The sequence below is a fragment of the Microcebus murinus genome, chromosome 1 (assembly GCF_040939455.1).
Source record: "Microcebus murinus isolate Inina chromosome 1, M.murinus_Inina_mat1.0, whole genome shotgun sequence".
Taxonomy (NCBI): Eukaryota; Metazoa; Chordata; class Mammalia; order Primates; family Cheirogaleidae; genus Microcebus; species Microcebus murinus.
Genome location: NC_134104.1, coordinates 120,057,002 through 120,075,103, shown reverse-complemented (window position 1 = coordinate 120,075,103; position 18,102 = coordinate 120,057,002). Strand labels below are relative to the sequence as shown.

The following is an 18,102-nucleotide window of genomic DNA, read 5'->3' as shown; positions in this document are numbered from 1 at the left end:
AATGTTTATGAGCCAGGAACAGTGGTGTACACCCTGTACAGGCTCAGATATTCAAGAGACTGAGGCAGGAGGATCACTTAAGCACAGGAGTTCAAGACCAGCCTAGGCAACCTAGTGAGAACCTGTCTCAAAAAAAGAAATAACAACAGTAATGTTTATGCCATGTCCTCTCCCCCAAATGTGACTTCATTTATTCAGCCATGTGGTCAGGGTATCCTTAGATCAATGAAGAGTCAATATTAAAACATTTTGTTTAATAGCTTGCTAGCAGCAGTGAACAGAGGTATCAGTGCAAAAGGTTTTCAAAAGTAGTTTAACATGAAGGACGCCATATATGCTGTTGCCAATGCTTGGAACATAGTGAATAAAGACAAAGTTGTGCATGCCTGGCACAACGTCTGGCCTGCAACTATGTTCAGTGATGATGATTGAACAGGGTGGTGATTTGAACGATGCCATAGTCAAGCGAGAGAAAAAAATGATGACTGACCTTACATATGCCAAAAAATACCTTCAGAGTCCATTAGTAAGCTGGAAGAAGTGGTTATTGAAAAATATTTTTCAGCATACTATGGGGGTACAAATGTTAAGGTTACATATATTGCCCTTGTCCCCCTCTCCCCTCTTGAGTCAGAGCTACAAGTGTGTCCATCCTCCAGTTGGTGTGTATCACACTCATTTTGTATGTATATACCCATACCCTCCCCCCCACCTGGCTGACACCCGATAGATGTTATTCCTGTATGTCCACTTAGCTGTTGATCAGTTTATACCAATTTGCTGGTAAGTACATGTGGTGCTGAAAATTTTTTAATATTGATAATGAGACTCCAGTTGTTCATTCATTGATTGACCAATGGTGAAATAGCCAAAATGGTTCTGAATTGAGGTGATTTTGGTAACAGTAACAACAAAGATGACATTAATACTGCAGAAAAAAGTGCCTGTAGATGACATGGTGAAAATGTGTGGTAGGCTTATTGAAAGACGAGAGCATCATGCATTCAAAACAAAAAATTATGTCAGTTTATAAAATCAAAGAGTGACTTCTGAGACAAAAACCATTGTTAATGAGGCAAATGATTCTGGAGGAAGCATTATCTTAAACCATCTAGCAGGATGCTTCATCATCCCTAAAGGACCCACTTTCTGGTATCTCAACTGCTTGTCATGTTTATTCACACTTAAAAAAGTAAAATACAGTACACAGTAACCTTTTAATCAAAACACAGCATCATAGGTAGAGGCGTAAAGCCTGCCCTTGTTTGTTGTTGCTGTTGGTAAACAGCTGATACAGGTATTCTGGTGATGCTATGGTGCTGCTTAATTACCCTGAATACATTTTTTTCACTGTATTAATGGTATGTCATATTTTTCACTGTTACATGTTAGCACTTACATGTGAATAAGTGAAAGAAAATGATTGCTTATTGATAGCATATAAATTCAGAGTCAGGAATGATGGTGATGCCAAACAACCACAGACTGTCCACATAGGTGGCTGAGATAGTGGCATCTTTGCTTTCTGATGGTTCCATGTTCACAAACTTTGTTTCTGCACAGAATTATTTAAAATATTATATAAAATTACCTTCAGGCTTTGTGTATAAGGTATATATGAAACATAAGTGATTTTCATATTTCAAGATATCGCATTATATATATGCAAATATTCAAAAATCCCAAATAATCCAAAATCCAAAACACTTCTAGTCCCAAGCATTTCAGATTCAGATAGGCAGTACTCTATCCGTATATGCTGTTTATGCTATCAGGAGACACTGATTTAAAGATTTAAAAAGTCAAAAAAAAGAAAGTAAAAACATGGAAAAAAATCATGTAAACATTAGCCACAAAAAAAGCTGGAGTAGCTGTAATAGATATCAGAGAAAATAAACAGCTAATACAAAAATCATTATTAGAGAGGGTGGGAGGGGGGAGGAGGGGATGGGTATATACAGACACAATGAGTAAGATGTGCAACGTTTGGGAGATGGACATGCTTGAAGCTCTTACTTGAGGGGGGCATGGGCAATATAAGTAACCTTAACACTTGTACCCCCATAATATGCTAAAATAAAATAAATCAATAAAAATAAATAAAATCATTATTAGAGACAAAGAAGGACAATTTTATATGATAAAAGGGCCAATCCAACAGAAAGACATTATAATTGTAAATACATATGCACCTAATAATAGAACCCAGAAATACATGAAGCAAAAACTGACAGAATGGCAGAGAAAAGTAAACAATTTGATGATAATCTCGTTGGAGACTTTATTACCTGGCTTTCTGTTTTTATCCCCCCCCCCACTCCCCCGACAGAGTCTCACTCTGTCATGTAGGCTAGAGTACAGTGGCATGATGATAGCTCACTACAGCTTCAAACTCTTGGGCTCAAGCGATCCTTCTGACTCAGTCTCCCAAGTAGCTGGGACTGTAGGCACATGCTACCTCACCCAGCTTATTTTTTAATTTTTTTGTAGAGACCAGGTCTCACTCTTGCCCAGGCTGGTCTCAAACTCCTGGCCTCAAGCAGTCCTGCCTCAGCCTCACAAAGTGCTAGGATTACAATCATGAACCACTGCATCTGGTATTACCCCACTTTGAATGATGGATCAAACACCATGAAGAAAAGCAACAAGGAAATAGAAGTATGAACAATAGTATAAATACTATAATCAAAACTGTAAACCACCTAGACCTAACAGACATTATAGAACTCTCCACTCAAGAATGATAGGATACCTGTTCTTTTGACATGTACATGGAAAGTTCTCCAAGATAGGACATATGGTAGGGCATAAAACATTTAAATAAATAAAATTAATGAACTCATACAAAGCATTTTCTGTGATCACAATGGATTAGAATTTAAAATTAATAATAGAAATTTGGGAATTCATAAATATATAGAAACAACAATTTGAGTCAAAGAACAACACATGAATGAAATTAGAAAATATTTTGAAATGGATAAAAATGAAGACACAACATACCAAAACATTGAGATGAATGGAAAATCAAAACACAATATACCAAACTTATAGGAGGTATTTAAAGCAGTGCTAGGGGAAATTTATAGCTGTAAACACATATATTAAACAAGAAAGATCTCAAATCAATAACCGAAACTTCCACCCTAAGACACTAGGGAAAAAGAACAAATTAAGGATAGCAAACAGAAGGAAAGAATAAAGATTTGAATGGATAAATAAAATAGAGAGGGGAAAACAATAGATTTTTTTTTAGAGACAAAGTCTTGTTATGTTGCCTGGGCTGATCTCAAACTGTTGGCCTCAGGTGATCCTCTCACTTCAACCTCCCAAACTGCTGGATTACAAGTGTGAGCCGCCACACCTAGCCAAAAAAAAAAAAAAAAAAAAAACCAACTAAACCAAAAGTTGATTTCTTTGAAAAGATCTACAATATTGATAAGCCTCTAGCTAAACTGATCAAGGAAAATAAAAGAGAAGATTCAAATTATTAAAATCAAGAATGAAAGAGAGGACATCACTGCCAATGTTATAGAAACAAAAAGGATTATAACAGAAGCCTGGGAACAACTTTATGCTAACAAATTAGATAACTTAGACAACATAAACAAATTCCTGAAGGGACACAAACTATAGAACTGGCTCAGAAAGAAATAAAAAGTCCGAATAGGAAAAACAATCCCAAGATGACAATGCTACTGAAGAATCCCACTGAAGAATGCCACCAAACATTTAAAGAAGAATTAATAACAATTCTTTACAAACTCTTCCAAGAAACAGAAGAGGAGAGAACACTTTCCAACTCATTCTATGAGGCCAAATATCACCAGATACCAAAATCAGATATAAAATATTATAATAAAACTACAAACCACTAGCTCTTTTAAATATAGGTGTAAAAATGCTCAACAAAATACAAGGAAGCTGAATTCAACAATATATAAAAAAGATTACATACCATGACCAAGTGAGACATCTCAGAAATGCAAGGTTGGTTTAACATCTAAAAATCAATGTAATACACCATGTTAATACAACAAAGGATAAAAACTACATAACCATCTCAGTAGTCTCAGAAAAAGCAGTTGAAAAAATCCAGCACTGCTTCATGATAAAAAACACTACACACACACACCACTTAACAAAATTAGAAGGGAATGTCCTCAACCCCATAAAGGGTATCAGAAAAATGCACAACTAACAACTATTTAATGGTAAAGACTGAAGGCTATCTTCTTAAGAGAGAAGACAAGGATGTCTACTCTCGTGGCTTCTATTCAGCATAGTACTAGAGGTTCTAGTCAGGACTATTAGGCAAGAAAATGAAATAAAAAGCATCCAGATTGGAAAGGGAGAAATAAAGCTATCTACTTGAATATGATATTATCTTATCTAGCAGAAACCATAAGAAGAACTCAACTAAAAAACTGTTAGAACTTAGTAAAGGCTAAGTAAGGTTGTAGGATATATAGTAATCAACTCTATTTTTATGTACTAATAATGAAAAATCAAAAAAATGAAATTAAGAAAATAATTCCAGTGATAATAGCAGCAAAAAGAATAAAATACCTAGGAATAATTTTAACAAAAGTACAGAACTTATACTCTGAAAACTACAAAACATTGTTGAAAGAAATTAAAGAAGATCTAAATAAAATGAAGACATCCCATGTTCATGGATCCAAAGATTTAATATTGTTAAATGGCAGTAATTCCCAAAGTGATCTACAGATTCAAAGCAATTCCTTAAAAAATTTCAGGTAGTTGTTATTTGGTTTTGTTGTTTGTTTGGTTGGGTTATTTGGTGTTTTTTGGTTCTAAAAGTGGAAATGCTGACTCTTGACACCAAAGGCATAAGTAACAAAAGAAAAAATGGATGACTTCATCAAAATTTAAAACTTTTGTGCTTCAAGACACTATCAAAAGGAAAATGGCTGACTAGAGATATCACTTGCCAGATGGTCCTGGAGGGAAGGGAAAGTTTCAGATAAAGGAGAAGAGGGAATGGGCACAGCATAGGTGTAGTTTGGAGGAAAAAGTGCCAGAGCCTGCTGGGGACTTCACAGAAACAAGTTGTGAGCAGAACCAAGAAGAGGGAGGAAAAGATATCAGCAAAAATCAACCCAGGAGAAGCTCAGAGCCCAGTGAAGGGGGATAGGTGGGGGTTTCATTTCTCCTCCCCACACACCTTTGGTAATCAGTGGGTTGCCAAGTTGCTTAGAAGCTTTTACACCCTCACAAACCCAAGCTTCTTGAACATAAAGGGTAGGCTTTGAGCCCCTTCAGGGTCCCCTCACCCCCAATGACCACAGCCTAGAGTAGAGAAAGCAGTCGCCATTGTACTTCTCTGCCCATAGCATCCCTTTGAGCACTTTAGGGAACTCCAGCCCTTTTGCATCACCTGTTCCCACACAGGCAGTTCTCAAAGCCTGCCTCAGACTGCAGGGGACCCTGGAAAACTTGTGTGATCACAAACCTTGGGCATTCCATCCAGGCTTCCTTCCAGGGAGAGGGACCAAAGGAGCCAGAGTACCAACTCTCTTCCATTCAGACTCTTTTCCTCCCCTGCTCCTCCCCTACCCACTGCAGCCAGGAGGGCAGATTAAACCAAGACTTTGGGGAGAGGCCACCTCCCCTCCACTGGTGCGTCCTCCAGTCTGAGGTTTCCACAGAGAGTGAGGCCTACACCTTTCCCCTTGAGGACCAGGGAGGGGGGGGGGCATATTGTTTGAGCTTAGGAGTTTGAGACCAGCCTGAGCAAGAGTAAAATCTCGTCTCTACTGAAAAAAATAGAAAGAAATTAGTTGGACAACTAAAGAAAATATATAGAAAAAAATTAGCCAGGCATGGTGGCACATGCCTGTAGTCCCAGCTACTTGGGAGGCTGAGGCAGTAGGGATTGCTTGAGCCCAGGAGTTTGAGATTGCTATGAGCTAGGCTGATGCCACAGCACTCTAGCTTGGATAACAGAGTGAGGCTCTGTCTCAAAAAATATATATTATAATAAAATAAAATACCTAAAAAATAAAATAACTAAAAGAAAGAATCTATACAGATGCTTCTCCACTTATATTCTGATAAACGTATCATAAGTTGAAAATATGTCAAAAATGTATTTTTGCATCCAATCTACCTGAACTTCATAGCTTAGCCTTCCCTACCTTAAATATGCTCAGAGCACTTACTTGGCTTACAGTTGAATGAAATCATCTAACACAAAACCTATTTTATAACAAAGTATTGAATATCTCATGTAATTTATGAAATATTGTACCAAAAGTGAAAAACAGAATGTTTTTTTCAGTACTTGAAGTATGTTTTCTATTGAATGCATATTGCTTTTGTACCATCATAAAGTCAGAAAACCATAAGTCAGGGTCCATCTGTACAATCAAAGTCTTATTTAAGAAAATATAATAGGCACCACTTTGCAGAAATCAAGATTCTGACTTATACAAGACATGGGTAGAAGATGAGTTTCATGAAAAAAATTATACACTGACTAAAACTTGCTGAGTCCTGTATAAAATACCGTGTACAAAATTAGGATCTTGAGTCCTTCCTATGTCTGGTCCTGGGGAAGATATGAAAGGTATCTTTGAATAGATTGATTTTTGTGGACAAGCTCTTGCAAACCCTCTTTTGGTATGTCCTTTAATGACCTGTGGTCCCCAACCCCGGGGCCACAGCCAGTGGCCTGTTAGGAAACAGCTGCACATCACCGCCTGAGCTCCACACCACCACCCACCACCACCCACCTCCCTGGTCCGTGGAAAACTGTCTTCCATTAAACTGGTCCCTGGTACCGAAAAGGGGGGACTGCTGCTAATCCTTCTGTCCTTATTTTTATCACATTCTGCTTCTACAGTCACCTGGCTAGGTGTCATCTCCAGCAACTATTTTATTCAGCTTAGTTAGTTATGCCTGAAGGCACTAGGCCAGTGCTTTTTAAGGTATTAGGCACTAATATATGTATTCTGAATATGCAATGAAATATACATTTAGTTATACCCTAAGCAATAAGGGAGTTTCCTACAACTTTCTTCTTGAATAGCTTATAGGAGTTTATATTAAAGATAAGAAATCACTAGTCCAGAACTTAATTTCATCCAGTCTAAGAACAAGGGCAAGACATAATCTGGTTTATGTCTACAGTTTTACAATTTGTCATTAATGTCATTATGCTTTGAAAAACCAAAAATTGTTGGTAAATATAGCAAAAATTTAATACTGGTTCTCCTTCGATAGTTATTCCTTTTGTGTGCTTTTCTGTTTTCCACTTGTCCTATAATGTGGTCATTACTTTAGGTTCTGAGAAGGTAAGTTCCCTTCATAAGAAAGAGTAGAATATCTTCACTGAAAGAAATTTTAGAGAGTATCCAGTACTTCCAATAAAAAAATTCCCTCTGAACATGTTCTACATGTGTTTAACCATCTATTCAGCCCCTACTTCTAAACTTTTCAGGCACAGATAACTATCCACTAAAGCAGCCTATATACATTTTTCTAGGTCTATGACTAAAAACATCTTCTCTCTTTTGTACATTGATCCTTATCCTCTCTAATATTCACAGACTTACATCTGATTTATCTACCACATCTTTCCAATTTAAAGGCTGCTATCATGTGTCTTTGGCAAATATTCAAGCAGTATATCTGTCTCTTTGCATTCCAGCTTTCTTCCTCTCTTATGAGCTGTTACAAAGAACTGAAGTATGTGCTTTAGCTTTACTAATTGTATAGACTCAAAAGAGTCTTAGTTCTTAATTGAATGTGCAAGTGGCTAACGTACTTCTGGTTATATTTCTCAGTAAAAGAAGTTGCCGTTTACTTAATTCCTATTAGGTCCCTGTCAAAATCAAGATTTACTTTCTTCCTTTTGGCCTGATTTTTATTCTCTTAAGACAAGTAATAAGGAATTTCAAGACACCAAGAGATCTTAAAGACCAAAGGACAGTCCCTTGCTCCTTTTGTACTAAAACATTTATCACTAAAAAAAAAGAAAAAAAAATGATATAATGGTATAACCACTAGATATTATTCCATTTATTGCAGGCCTCTGCTTATTAGATCTATCTCTTCAAGGTTTTTCCCACAATAAGTAATTGTTTCAAAGTGCTGTTCCTTTTATAATTATGAGAGTAGGTAAGTTATGATAGGACTTCACCATGGCCAAACTATTACCTTACTCTCATTGGACCCAGTGAATGTCCTTTTCTGTTCTTTAATGGTAACATTAAATATCAAGCTGGTATAATTTTTAAAATATATTTCTTAAAAGAACTTTGTAAGTATCAGTTGTTCAATTTGTTAGAATGATTTAATATTTATCTTTCTTAGGAAAGGTACATACAGATCTTATTGTGACTTAATTAAAAACAGTTAATAGTCACAACTTAGTTATTTTCACCTTTCTCTCCCCAAAAGAGATTTTTAGAAGCCATTACACGTGTGGTGGTTCTTAATATGGTTTCAGGCTTACAAATGTGAATTTGACCAAGGGTTGAGAAGTTTTACTTCGCCATGAACTTATGTTTCTAGAAAAATATTGTTCCCTATTACCAATTAATGCTGTTGGCTTCATATTCTGGGGTGTTTTTTTGTTTTTGTTTTGTTTTTTTTTTTTGTGTGTGTGTGTGTGTGTGTGTGTGTATGTGGTTTTTTTTCGTTTTTTTGTGTTTTTTTTGAGACAGAGTCTTACTTAGTGCCATGGCATCAGCCTAGCTCACAGCAACCTCAAACTCCTGGGCTCAAGCAATCCACCTGTGTCAGCCTCCTGAGTAGCTAGGACTACAGGCATGTGCCACCATGCCTGGCTAATTTTTTCTATATATTTTTAGTTGACCAATTAATTTCTTTCTATTTTTAGTAGAGATAGGGTCTCACTCTTGCTCAGGCTGGTTTCGAACGCTTGACCTTGAGTGATCCTCCTGCCTTGGCCTCCCAGAGTGCTAGGATTACAGGTGTGAGCCACAGTGCCTGGCCCATATTCTGTTCTTTTTTTTCTTCCTTATATTACAATGATATATTTCTTCTTTTTTTTTAATATATATTTTTTTTATTTTCGCGTATTATGGGGGTACAAGTGTTAAGGTTACATATATTGCCCATGTCCCCCTTCCCCCTTCGAGTCAGAGCTTCAAGCGTGTCCATCCCCCAAACGTTGCACCTCTTACTCGTTGTGTTTGTATATGTTCTTAATTGATGATACAGCTATAGATGCTACTCTGAGTGACAATGCAGTATGATAAAGTGGGCATAATAAAGAGTGAATAGGTTTCTGAGTGAAGACAGCAACTTAACCACACTTAATTTTCATTCTTCTTGAAACCCCACTAAAATGCCAGTAAAGAGACTTTTTTAAGGAATAAACCATAATAATAAAGGAAATAGAAGAGATTTAAAAAAAAAAAAAAGATTTAGAAACTAGAAAGCAAATAAACTTAGCAGACTTCCCTAAATCCTAAGCCAGCAGAGGAATAAAACAAGAAGCAACCAGATATACCCAGCAAAACCTCTACACATTCAGGACTCAGGGGTACCAGGAACCTTGGAAGTAGGGGTAGTGTGAAGGTAAAGATAAAAACACAGGAAGGTTTACAGAAAATCTGTTTAAAGAAACAGTCTCTAGATCATATCCTCTACCTTGGCATAAAACTGGTGCTTTATTCCCTGGAAAGTATAAAATAGAGACCCTGTCTACTAGGGAAAACGAGCATTATTGAAGTTATGGATGCCATATTGAAAACAGATTAAATTAGTATATGCATACTGAATGTTGCATGTCCAGTCTTCATTCCTCACTCAATTTACAGTCAACTTGCCCTGATCCTCCAACTAAAAGATGCTTTCCAGGCAATCTGACCAGCCAAAGAATAAAGACCTGAAGATTTTACATTGGGTTATCCCCAAGGAAATAACCCAGTCAGATCATTTTACAGTAAAGCCCAGAGTCAACCATCCCATAGATAGAACTTCTGATCAGCTTTTTAGCACCTATTCTTAAATATGAACAGAAAACAAAGCATCACTAAATACCTGAGTAAAGCCTCACATAAAAAATAGAGACCAAACAAATGAGCAGAGGGTGGGGAATTGGTAACCTAGATGAAACAGAGACTTTGTAAGGAAAAGAAAACTTTTAACAACAAAAAAAAAGAAATGGTTATTAATATCTCAGAGATATGAGAAGAAATTACATTCATAGAACATGAACAAAATTTTACTTTTTATAAAAGGAACATTCAGGAAACTGAAAAAAAACTCTGGGAAATCAAAACTATGATAGCAAAAATAAAAAACAGAATATTTAGAAGATAAAGCTAAGGAAATCTCACAGAAAGAACAATTTTTAAAAAGATGAAGTGGTAGAAAATAGAGACAAGATATGAAAATTAGAGAACCAGGCCAAAAAGGCCCATATAATTAGAAATTGAAATATGATGCAAGCCACATATGTAATTTTTAAAATTTAGCCATAATTAAAAAGTAAAAAGAAGTAGGTAAAATTAGTTTTAGTTAATCTATCTTACCCTATCTAAAATGTTGTCATTGCAACATGTGATATAAAATATTGATGTTTTACGTTCTTTTTTTCATACTATGTCTTCAAAATCTGCACTTAGAAACCATCTCAAATTGGACTAGCCACATCTGAAATGCTCAAAAGCCACATGTGGCTACCATATTGGACCATACAGATCTGAATAACAGGAGTTCTATAAAAGGAGAATCAATAAGGAGGAAGAAGACAGGCAAAAAATAAAATAATTTAAGAAAATTTTCAAGGACTCAAGGTTACTAGTTTCCAAATTGAATAAATTCTCAGAAAAGCACAGCCAAATAGATGAGTTGGATCCAGACCAAGGCACTTCATCATTTCAAACCACCAGAGACTCAGAGAAACCTCTGCAGGCTTCAAAGAGAAAAAAACAGGTTACAGTCAAAGAATTACATCTCAACATGGCTTTAGATTTCTCAGCAACACTGGATAGATAGAAGACAATGTATCAATGCCTTTAAAAATATGAAGGAAAAGCACCACCTACCTGTAATTCTATAACGAGCCAAAATACCAACCAAGTTAGAAGGTAGAAAAAAGGTACTTTCAAAAAGATCCAAGATCTCACAAAATTTACCTGCCATGCTCCCTTTTCAAGAAGCTACTAGCTAATGTGCTGCACCAAACAAGTAAGTAAAAAAAGAATGAGGAACATGTTAGATACAAGAAATAGGAGAAAGGTAAAAGGAATTCTTAGATGAAACTGTGAACTAAGCCTAGAGACCTAGCAGTCCAGATTAGAGCAGGTCAGAGGAACCACAATAAAATTCATCAAGAACATACAATTGGTAGCATACTTGATGGGACTGAGTATGGATTTAGACAACTGGCAGAGATTTAAGAGTTGAATTATTAACAAGTACATGGAAAACTAAATAAGAAATAAAAATAAAATTATACACTCTGAATGTTGAACAATTTATATTAAGAGGATGGAAAAGGCATGTAGTGGTGGGAAGTGGTAAAGATCTAAAACCTCATCTTTCATAGTGTAAAATTAATACAGTTATTAAAACAAATACAAGACAGTAATATAGATATGTTATCTGAAAATATGAAGGTGAAAAGAAAAATAATCAGTTGTTGAACATGGTTGCTTCTGGGATGGTAAAATAAAGGGAAGAAGGAGTCTCCCATTTTCCCTAACAAACTTTGTAAAACTATGTCTAAGTCATATACATGTATGTAACTCTCATTTAAAATGAAACAGGGGCAATAGTAAATCTGGGTAAATAAAAGATCTTTACCAGGCCTGTGATAATGATTGTCCTTATCTCCTAGCATTGAGTATTGGTTCCGCTGCATGGACGTGGATGGAGATGGTGTACTCTCCATGTACGAGCTGGAGTACTTCTACGAGGAACAGTGTGAACGGATGGAGGCCATGGGCATCGAGCCCTTGCCATTCCATGATTTATTGTGCCAGATGCTTGACTTGGTGAAGCCAGCCAGTGATGGTGAGACAGAGTAAAGGGACATTTACACTGTTCACCTGTGTAACAAAGTGGGGCACGTAATCCTAGACCACCCTAGATTATCTACTTTCCAGAGTCTTCCATGCAGGCCTCCCAAGTATAGAAGTGTTTAAAGTTTCTCCTTGACTATTAATGTAGAACTGGCAATTGGTGGCAAATCCACTGTTTAACAAATAGGATTTTTCACTGGGTATGGTATGCCTGCAGTCCCAGCTATGTGGGAGCCTGAGGCAGGAGTTCAAGACTGTATGTAGTGCGTTATGATTGCACCATGAATGCACCTGTGAATAGCTACTTCACTCTAGCCTGGGCAACACAGCTAGACCTAATTTCTTAAAAAAAAGAAACAAAGAAATAGGATTTTTTTCCATAGAGACAAAAAGCAGATTAGTGGTTGCCAGGGGCTTGGGGGTGAGGGGAGATAAGGAGAGGACTGCTTGATGGATACAGAGTTTCCTTTTGGGGTGATGATAATGTTATGGAACTAGGTATTGGTGGTGAAGGTTTTATAACATTGTGAGTGTACTAAAAGCCATGCACTTTAAAATGGTGAATTTTATGTTATGTGAATTTTTAACTCAACTTAAAAAAAATGGTATTTTTATAATAAACATATACATATACTTTTAGACTTAAGGAGTTTTTTCTCTTTCCAAAACAGCTCTTGATGAAATTTACCAGATTTTCTTTTATGTAGGCAAAATAACCCTAAGAGATCTGAAGAGGTGCAGAATGGCTCACATCTTCTACGACACTTTCTTTAATCTGGAGAAATACTTAGACCATGAACAAAGGGATCCCTTTGCCGTCCAGAAGGTACCAGTATAATTTTAACTTTTGTTTGAGGACTGCAGTATCAGGGCTGTGTGCTTCATATTAATATTAAAATGGTCTCTCTAGGCTAGGCGCAGTGGCTAATGGCTATAATTCCAGCACTTTGGGAGGCCAAGGTGGGAGAATCGCTTGAGGTCAGGAATTTAAGACCAGCCTGGGCAACATACCGAGACCCCATCTCTACAAAAATAAGATAAAGTAGCCAGGCACGGTGGTGCACACCTGTAGTCCCAGCTACTCAGGAGGCTGAGGCACAAGCATCGCTTAGGCCCAGGAGTTTGAGGCTGCTGTGAGCTATAATCATTCCTTTGCACCCTAGCCTGTGCAACAGAGTGAAACTCTGTCTCTAAAAAAAATAAATAAATGCATGTAGGAATCTCAGTATTTAAAGAAGTAATGTTTAAAACATTTTATCAAATACTGAAAATAGAGAAAAAAAGACCTAGAACACATCTCTCCCCACAGCTAATCTTCAAGTTTAGGTAACCTGCATCCACCTACGTACTGTCTACATTAGAAACCAGTTACAAAAAGTATTTTTTAAAAAAATTTGTTCTTGATTCTCTTCCCTTTCTTGTTAAAAGAAAATAAGAAAAATAAATTAAAAATTTGTTCTTCTGACTTTTAAAAATATATCAGTAGGCATCTGTATTAAAAACTATATTGACCTTGATTTAATTGTACCATTCACTTACCAGGAATCTATGATAAATAGCTTTCCCCATCATAATAAAAACTAGAAGCTCTCTGTGATAAACAGCTCTTGTGTAATATAACACTTTTTCAAGTATTAATGATTGCTGAGCATGGCTATCAGTTTTAAATGTCATTCTGCCTCTGAATAAAGATGAGCTTCCTTCATCATACACAAAAACCATGGACTTTCAGAAACCCCTGGACATATGATCCATGTCCAGAAACAAAAAAACATCACCGGCCGGGCGCGGTGGCTCACGCCTGTAATCCTAGCTCTCTGGGAGGCCGAGGCGGGCGGATTGCTCGAGGTCAGGAGTTCGAAACCAGCCTGAGCAAGAGCGAGACCCCATCTCTACTATAAAATAGAAGGAAATTAATTGGCCAACTAATATATATACAAAAAATTAGCCGGGCATGGTGGCGAATGCCTGTAGTCCCAGCTACTTGGGAGGCTGAGGCAGGAGGATTGCTTGAGCCAGGAGTTTGAGGCTGCTGTGAGCTAGGCTGACGCCACGGCACTCACTCTAGCCTAGGCAACAAAGCGAGACTCTGTCTCAAAAAAAAAAAAAAAAAAAATCACCATTTGCTTTTAGCATTCCTCTGTTTAAGAAATAAAAATTATGTTGATAGAAAAGGACTGTTTCGACAGTTATTGTACAACTACAGGCAGCTTTTGTAGTCTTCTTTTCTTCTACATGTTCCTTAACTGTTTGACCCAAATAGTAAGAATATGAAATCACCTCCTAAAAACAAATACTCTGCAGCTGATCTCAGCATATCAGGTACGTTATTGCTGGCCTAAAGTCGGTATTATATTTCACTGAATTTAACATGCCCCATTATTTTACATTCCTCTAAGCAATAAAAACCCAAAACATTGCCAATTTTAAGTCTAAGATGCATGGCAATTTCAGAAATGTTAAAAAGATGGAGAGGGTATTAAGATGGATTAGATGTAGTAATTAACACACTGCATATTCAATATTTAGGTACTTAACATTTTTCTGGGCATAACTGACCCTGGGCCCTAAGACACTACTACTACATTGTCAGTTTGGAAAGACATTTTACCTGGAACATATAATCTGAGACATTGTAGAAGGGACAGAAAAAGTATGGGTTTTTTCCCCCTTCATTTCTAAATTTTACTTTTATAAGAGATGGTAATCATTAATATTTGTTCTGATCTGCAGAGAATGTTATTAGTCAGAAAATGCTCAATAAATTCCAGGCACTATGTTGAAGAGATACTGGGAATATGGAGATGACAGAGACACAAGAGGAAAAGATGGGAACCAAAGCATCTGCAATAGAGAGAAGGAAGTGATTTGGGAAAGAAGGGCTGTTTCATGGAAGATAACACAGATGACATGGTGTCTAAGCTAGCTTTTAAAGAGATAGTAAAATTTGCTGGAAAACCATGGATATGGGGAAGGTACATTTCAGGTGGTCATGTGCAAACCACAAGTCACTCCAGACAGCTGCTATGCAAAGTGCCAGGGGAGAGGGAACTGGAGAAAGGTCTCTAAATACAAGGCTAAAGAATCTAGATCTACAATCTAGCTGCTAAATTATTATAATTTTGTGATTTGCGGTATAAAAATCACTTTAGGAGTGTTACCTTACCACTTCTTTTAACATGTTAACAGGAAACACTTTTCAGATAGGTTTTCTTCAGCAGTCAACACATGTGATGACCTATCTCCAATTCTCTGTCTTTGATTATTTTTATTTCCTGTGGTTGCCCTCTTTCCAATCAGGATGTTGAAAACGAGGGGCCTGAGCCCTCTGACTGGGACCGGTTTGCTGCTGAGGAGTATGAGACTCTTGTCGCAGAGGAATCTGCACAAGCACAGTTCCAAGAAGGGTGAGTGAGTCTCCCTTTGTCTTGTAGAACTTTTTAACAGGGATGCCCATGTCAAGAATATTAAAACCACCTAGAAAAAATCCTTTTCTATTTTTTCCATTTTTGAATAGCATAAAAATACGATTTTTAAACCAACTTTAGTTAAATGAATATTCTCTCCAGCAGTCTTCTCTTCTCTAATTTCCTGATAAAGTCTTCTCATGCCCCATTTTCTTTCATGGAGTTGTACCTTTCACCCTTGTACCTTTCACCGGAAACCAAGATCACTGAGCAGTCATTACTGCTATTTTAGTGGTATCAATAAATTCTGCAGATAGAGGAGGAGACTAAAGGAACTGAAGCTCCTTAAAATAATAAAAATGATCATGTTTAAAACAAATCTTTATCATACGTGGTTTTGTGTATTCAACCTAGTACCAGAAGTAACTTCTACATATAATTAATACTAGTCAGGGCATAATTCTGTAAAAGGGACCATGTTAAGAAATTAAATTATCCAAGAATTTGACTGCTTGGATTTTAGTAACTCTATAATTTGCTGAATTTTTCCATCATCTTCTAGTGACTTTTTCAGCAATTCCTGTAATTTTTCCTAGTCATTGTTTCTCTAAGGTTTATCATTAATGTAATGCATTTTTTGAATAGGCAGTATTCATATGATATAATATCAAGGAAACAAAAAGAATAAATAGTAACAAGTTTCCTACCATCCAGTTCTTATATCATGTTCTTATATACCCTTCCAAAAACTCCTACTCCATATATATGGAAATACATATATATTCTTTTGTTATTTCCTTCTTACACAAATGGTAGCATATATTCATAGTTTGATACTTTGTTTTTTTCATACTTAATATATTAGAGATTATGCCATAGATGTGTCTAATGAATGACAGTTTTTTACAGCTACATAATGTTCCACTATATAGTTGTATCATTATTTTACAGTTCTGTAGTGATGGACATTATTTCTAATATTTTAATAGTAGAAATTATAATGTTGCAATGAATCATCTTATATATAAATATAAGACAAATTCCTAGAAGTGTAGCAAACAGCATACTCAAACTAGGTTTCTGAAAAGAGTTTGCAAAGACATAAGAGTTTCAGAGAAATGATGCAGACACCCAGAACTCACACCAGTGGGAAGCCATTCTCATCTGTAGGAGGCCAAAAGGGACAAGGAGATGAAACTATCACCAGAACCCAAAGAGAATAGCTATATGAAGAGAGTCACCTGACAGGACCTGTGACGTTCAGTAATGGGATTTAACTAACCAGTGGCAACTCAGCTGAGAGGGACCTGCTAGAATAAATACCCAACTTCATTCTCTTCATAACCTTCAGTATCCTGCTAATGTCTCACATTGACTTCAAATCAGAAGAAAAGAACCCAATGATGTGGTCTATTTAGGTCATCCTTCTGAGGTGCACAGCATAGGGGAAGAGATCTGGAAGGATAAACAGAAAATATTCAGCCCAACCCAATAGATAATGTCAGATAGTCCTCTATATATTATAGATTGCACCATTTTGTACCTCTACCATCAAGTCTTTAATATCTTTTTTGAGAGTGCTGAATAAGCTATCACCAAACCACTTTCTTTTATTTTTCCCCCCTGGAGATAGGATCTCACTTTGTCCCCCAGGCTAGAGTACAGTGGCATCATCAGAGCTCACTACAACCTCAAACTCCTGGGCTCAAGCAATCCTCCTGCCTTGACCTCTGGAGTAGCTAGGAGTACAGGCACATACCACCACTCCCAGCTAATTTTTCTATTTTTTGGTAGAGATAGGGTCTCTCTCTTGCTCAGGCTGGTCTCCAACTCCTGGCCTCAAGCAATCTTCCTGCCTTGGCCTCCCAAAGTGCTAGGAGTATAGGTGTAAGCCACCATACCTGGTCTAATTTATTTAATCTAGAGATTTCTTTAATCTGCTTAGCCACAAATTTGGGGTGTCATTTTTATGGCAATGACCTAGAAACCCTAAAAATCATTCATTATGCATTGAGTATCTTAAGCCTAACTTCATGAAGACAGGAAAGTGGATTCATAACCATTATTTAAAGTTTCTTGGCATTGAGCTTCCTGCTAGGAATTAGGGTTCATTTACTGATCATATGAAGCCACACTGCTATAGTTAAGAACATATGTGGATGTTAATAACAGTGAAAAATTGGAGACAATCAAAGTATCTAATGGGAAGATTAATAAAGTTATACTACATGGCTTGTAATCCTGTCACTTTGGGAGGCTGATGTGGGAGAATCACTTGAGAACAGGAATTCGATTAAGACCAGCCTGAGCAACATGACAAGACCCCATCTCTACATAAAATATGAAAAATTAGCTGGGTATGGTAGCACATACCTATAGTCCCAGCTACTCAGAAGGCTAAGGCAAGGGGATTGCTTGAGCCAAGGTGTTTGAGGTTGCTGTGAGATATGATAACACCATTACACTCTAACCTGGGTGACAGCACGAAACCCTTTCTCAAAAGCAAAAGTTATACTACACATACACAGTGCAATTCCAAGTAAGCATTAAAATAATTTTGTGGATTTGTATTATTTAACTTTCATTAAGAAAATAATAGGGACAAAGAAGAAGGCTTATTAATAGAAAGAACCAAAAAGGTATCCAAAAGAAAATTAGGGAGGACGTTG

At 36.8% G+C, this 18,102-nt stretch overlaps 1 protein-coding gene across 3 annotated transcripts in view; it reads left to right on the top strand.

Annotated features, from left to right (window-relative positions):
• Positions 1-18,102, top strand: part of PPP2R3A (protein phosphatase 2 regulatory subunit B''alpha) — a 148,141-nt gene that overhangs the window by 110,208 nt on the left and 19,831 nt on the right. For all 3 annotated transcript variants that reach the window (XM_012787771.2, XM_012787769.3, XM_012787773.3), the window contains 3 exons: positions 11,843-12,018; positions 12,734-12,852; positions 15,327-15,433. In XM_012787771.2, coding sequence (XP_012643225.1) covers positions 11,843-12,018; positions 12,734-12,852; positions 15,327-15,433 — 402 coding nt within the window. The remainder of the gene's footprint in view (positions 1-11,842; positions 12,019-12,733; positions 12,853-15,326; positions 15,434-18,102) is intronic.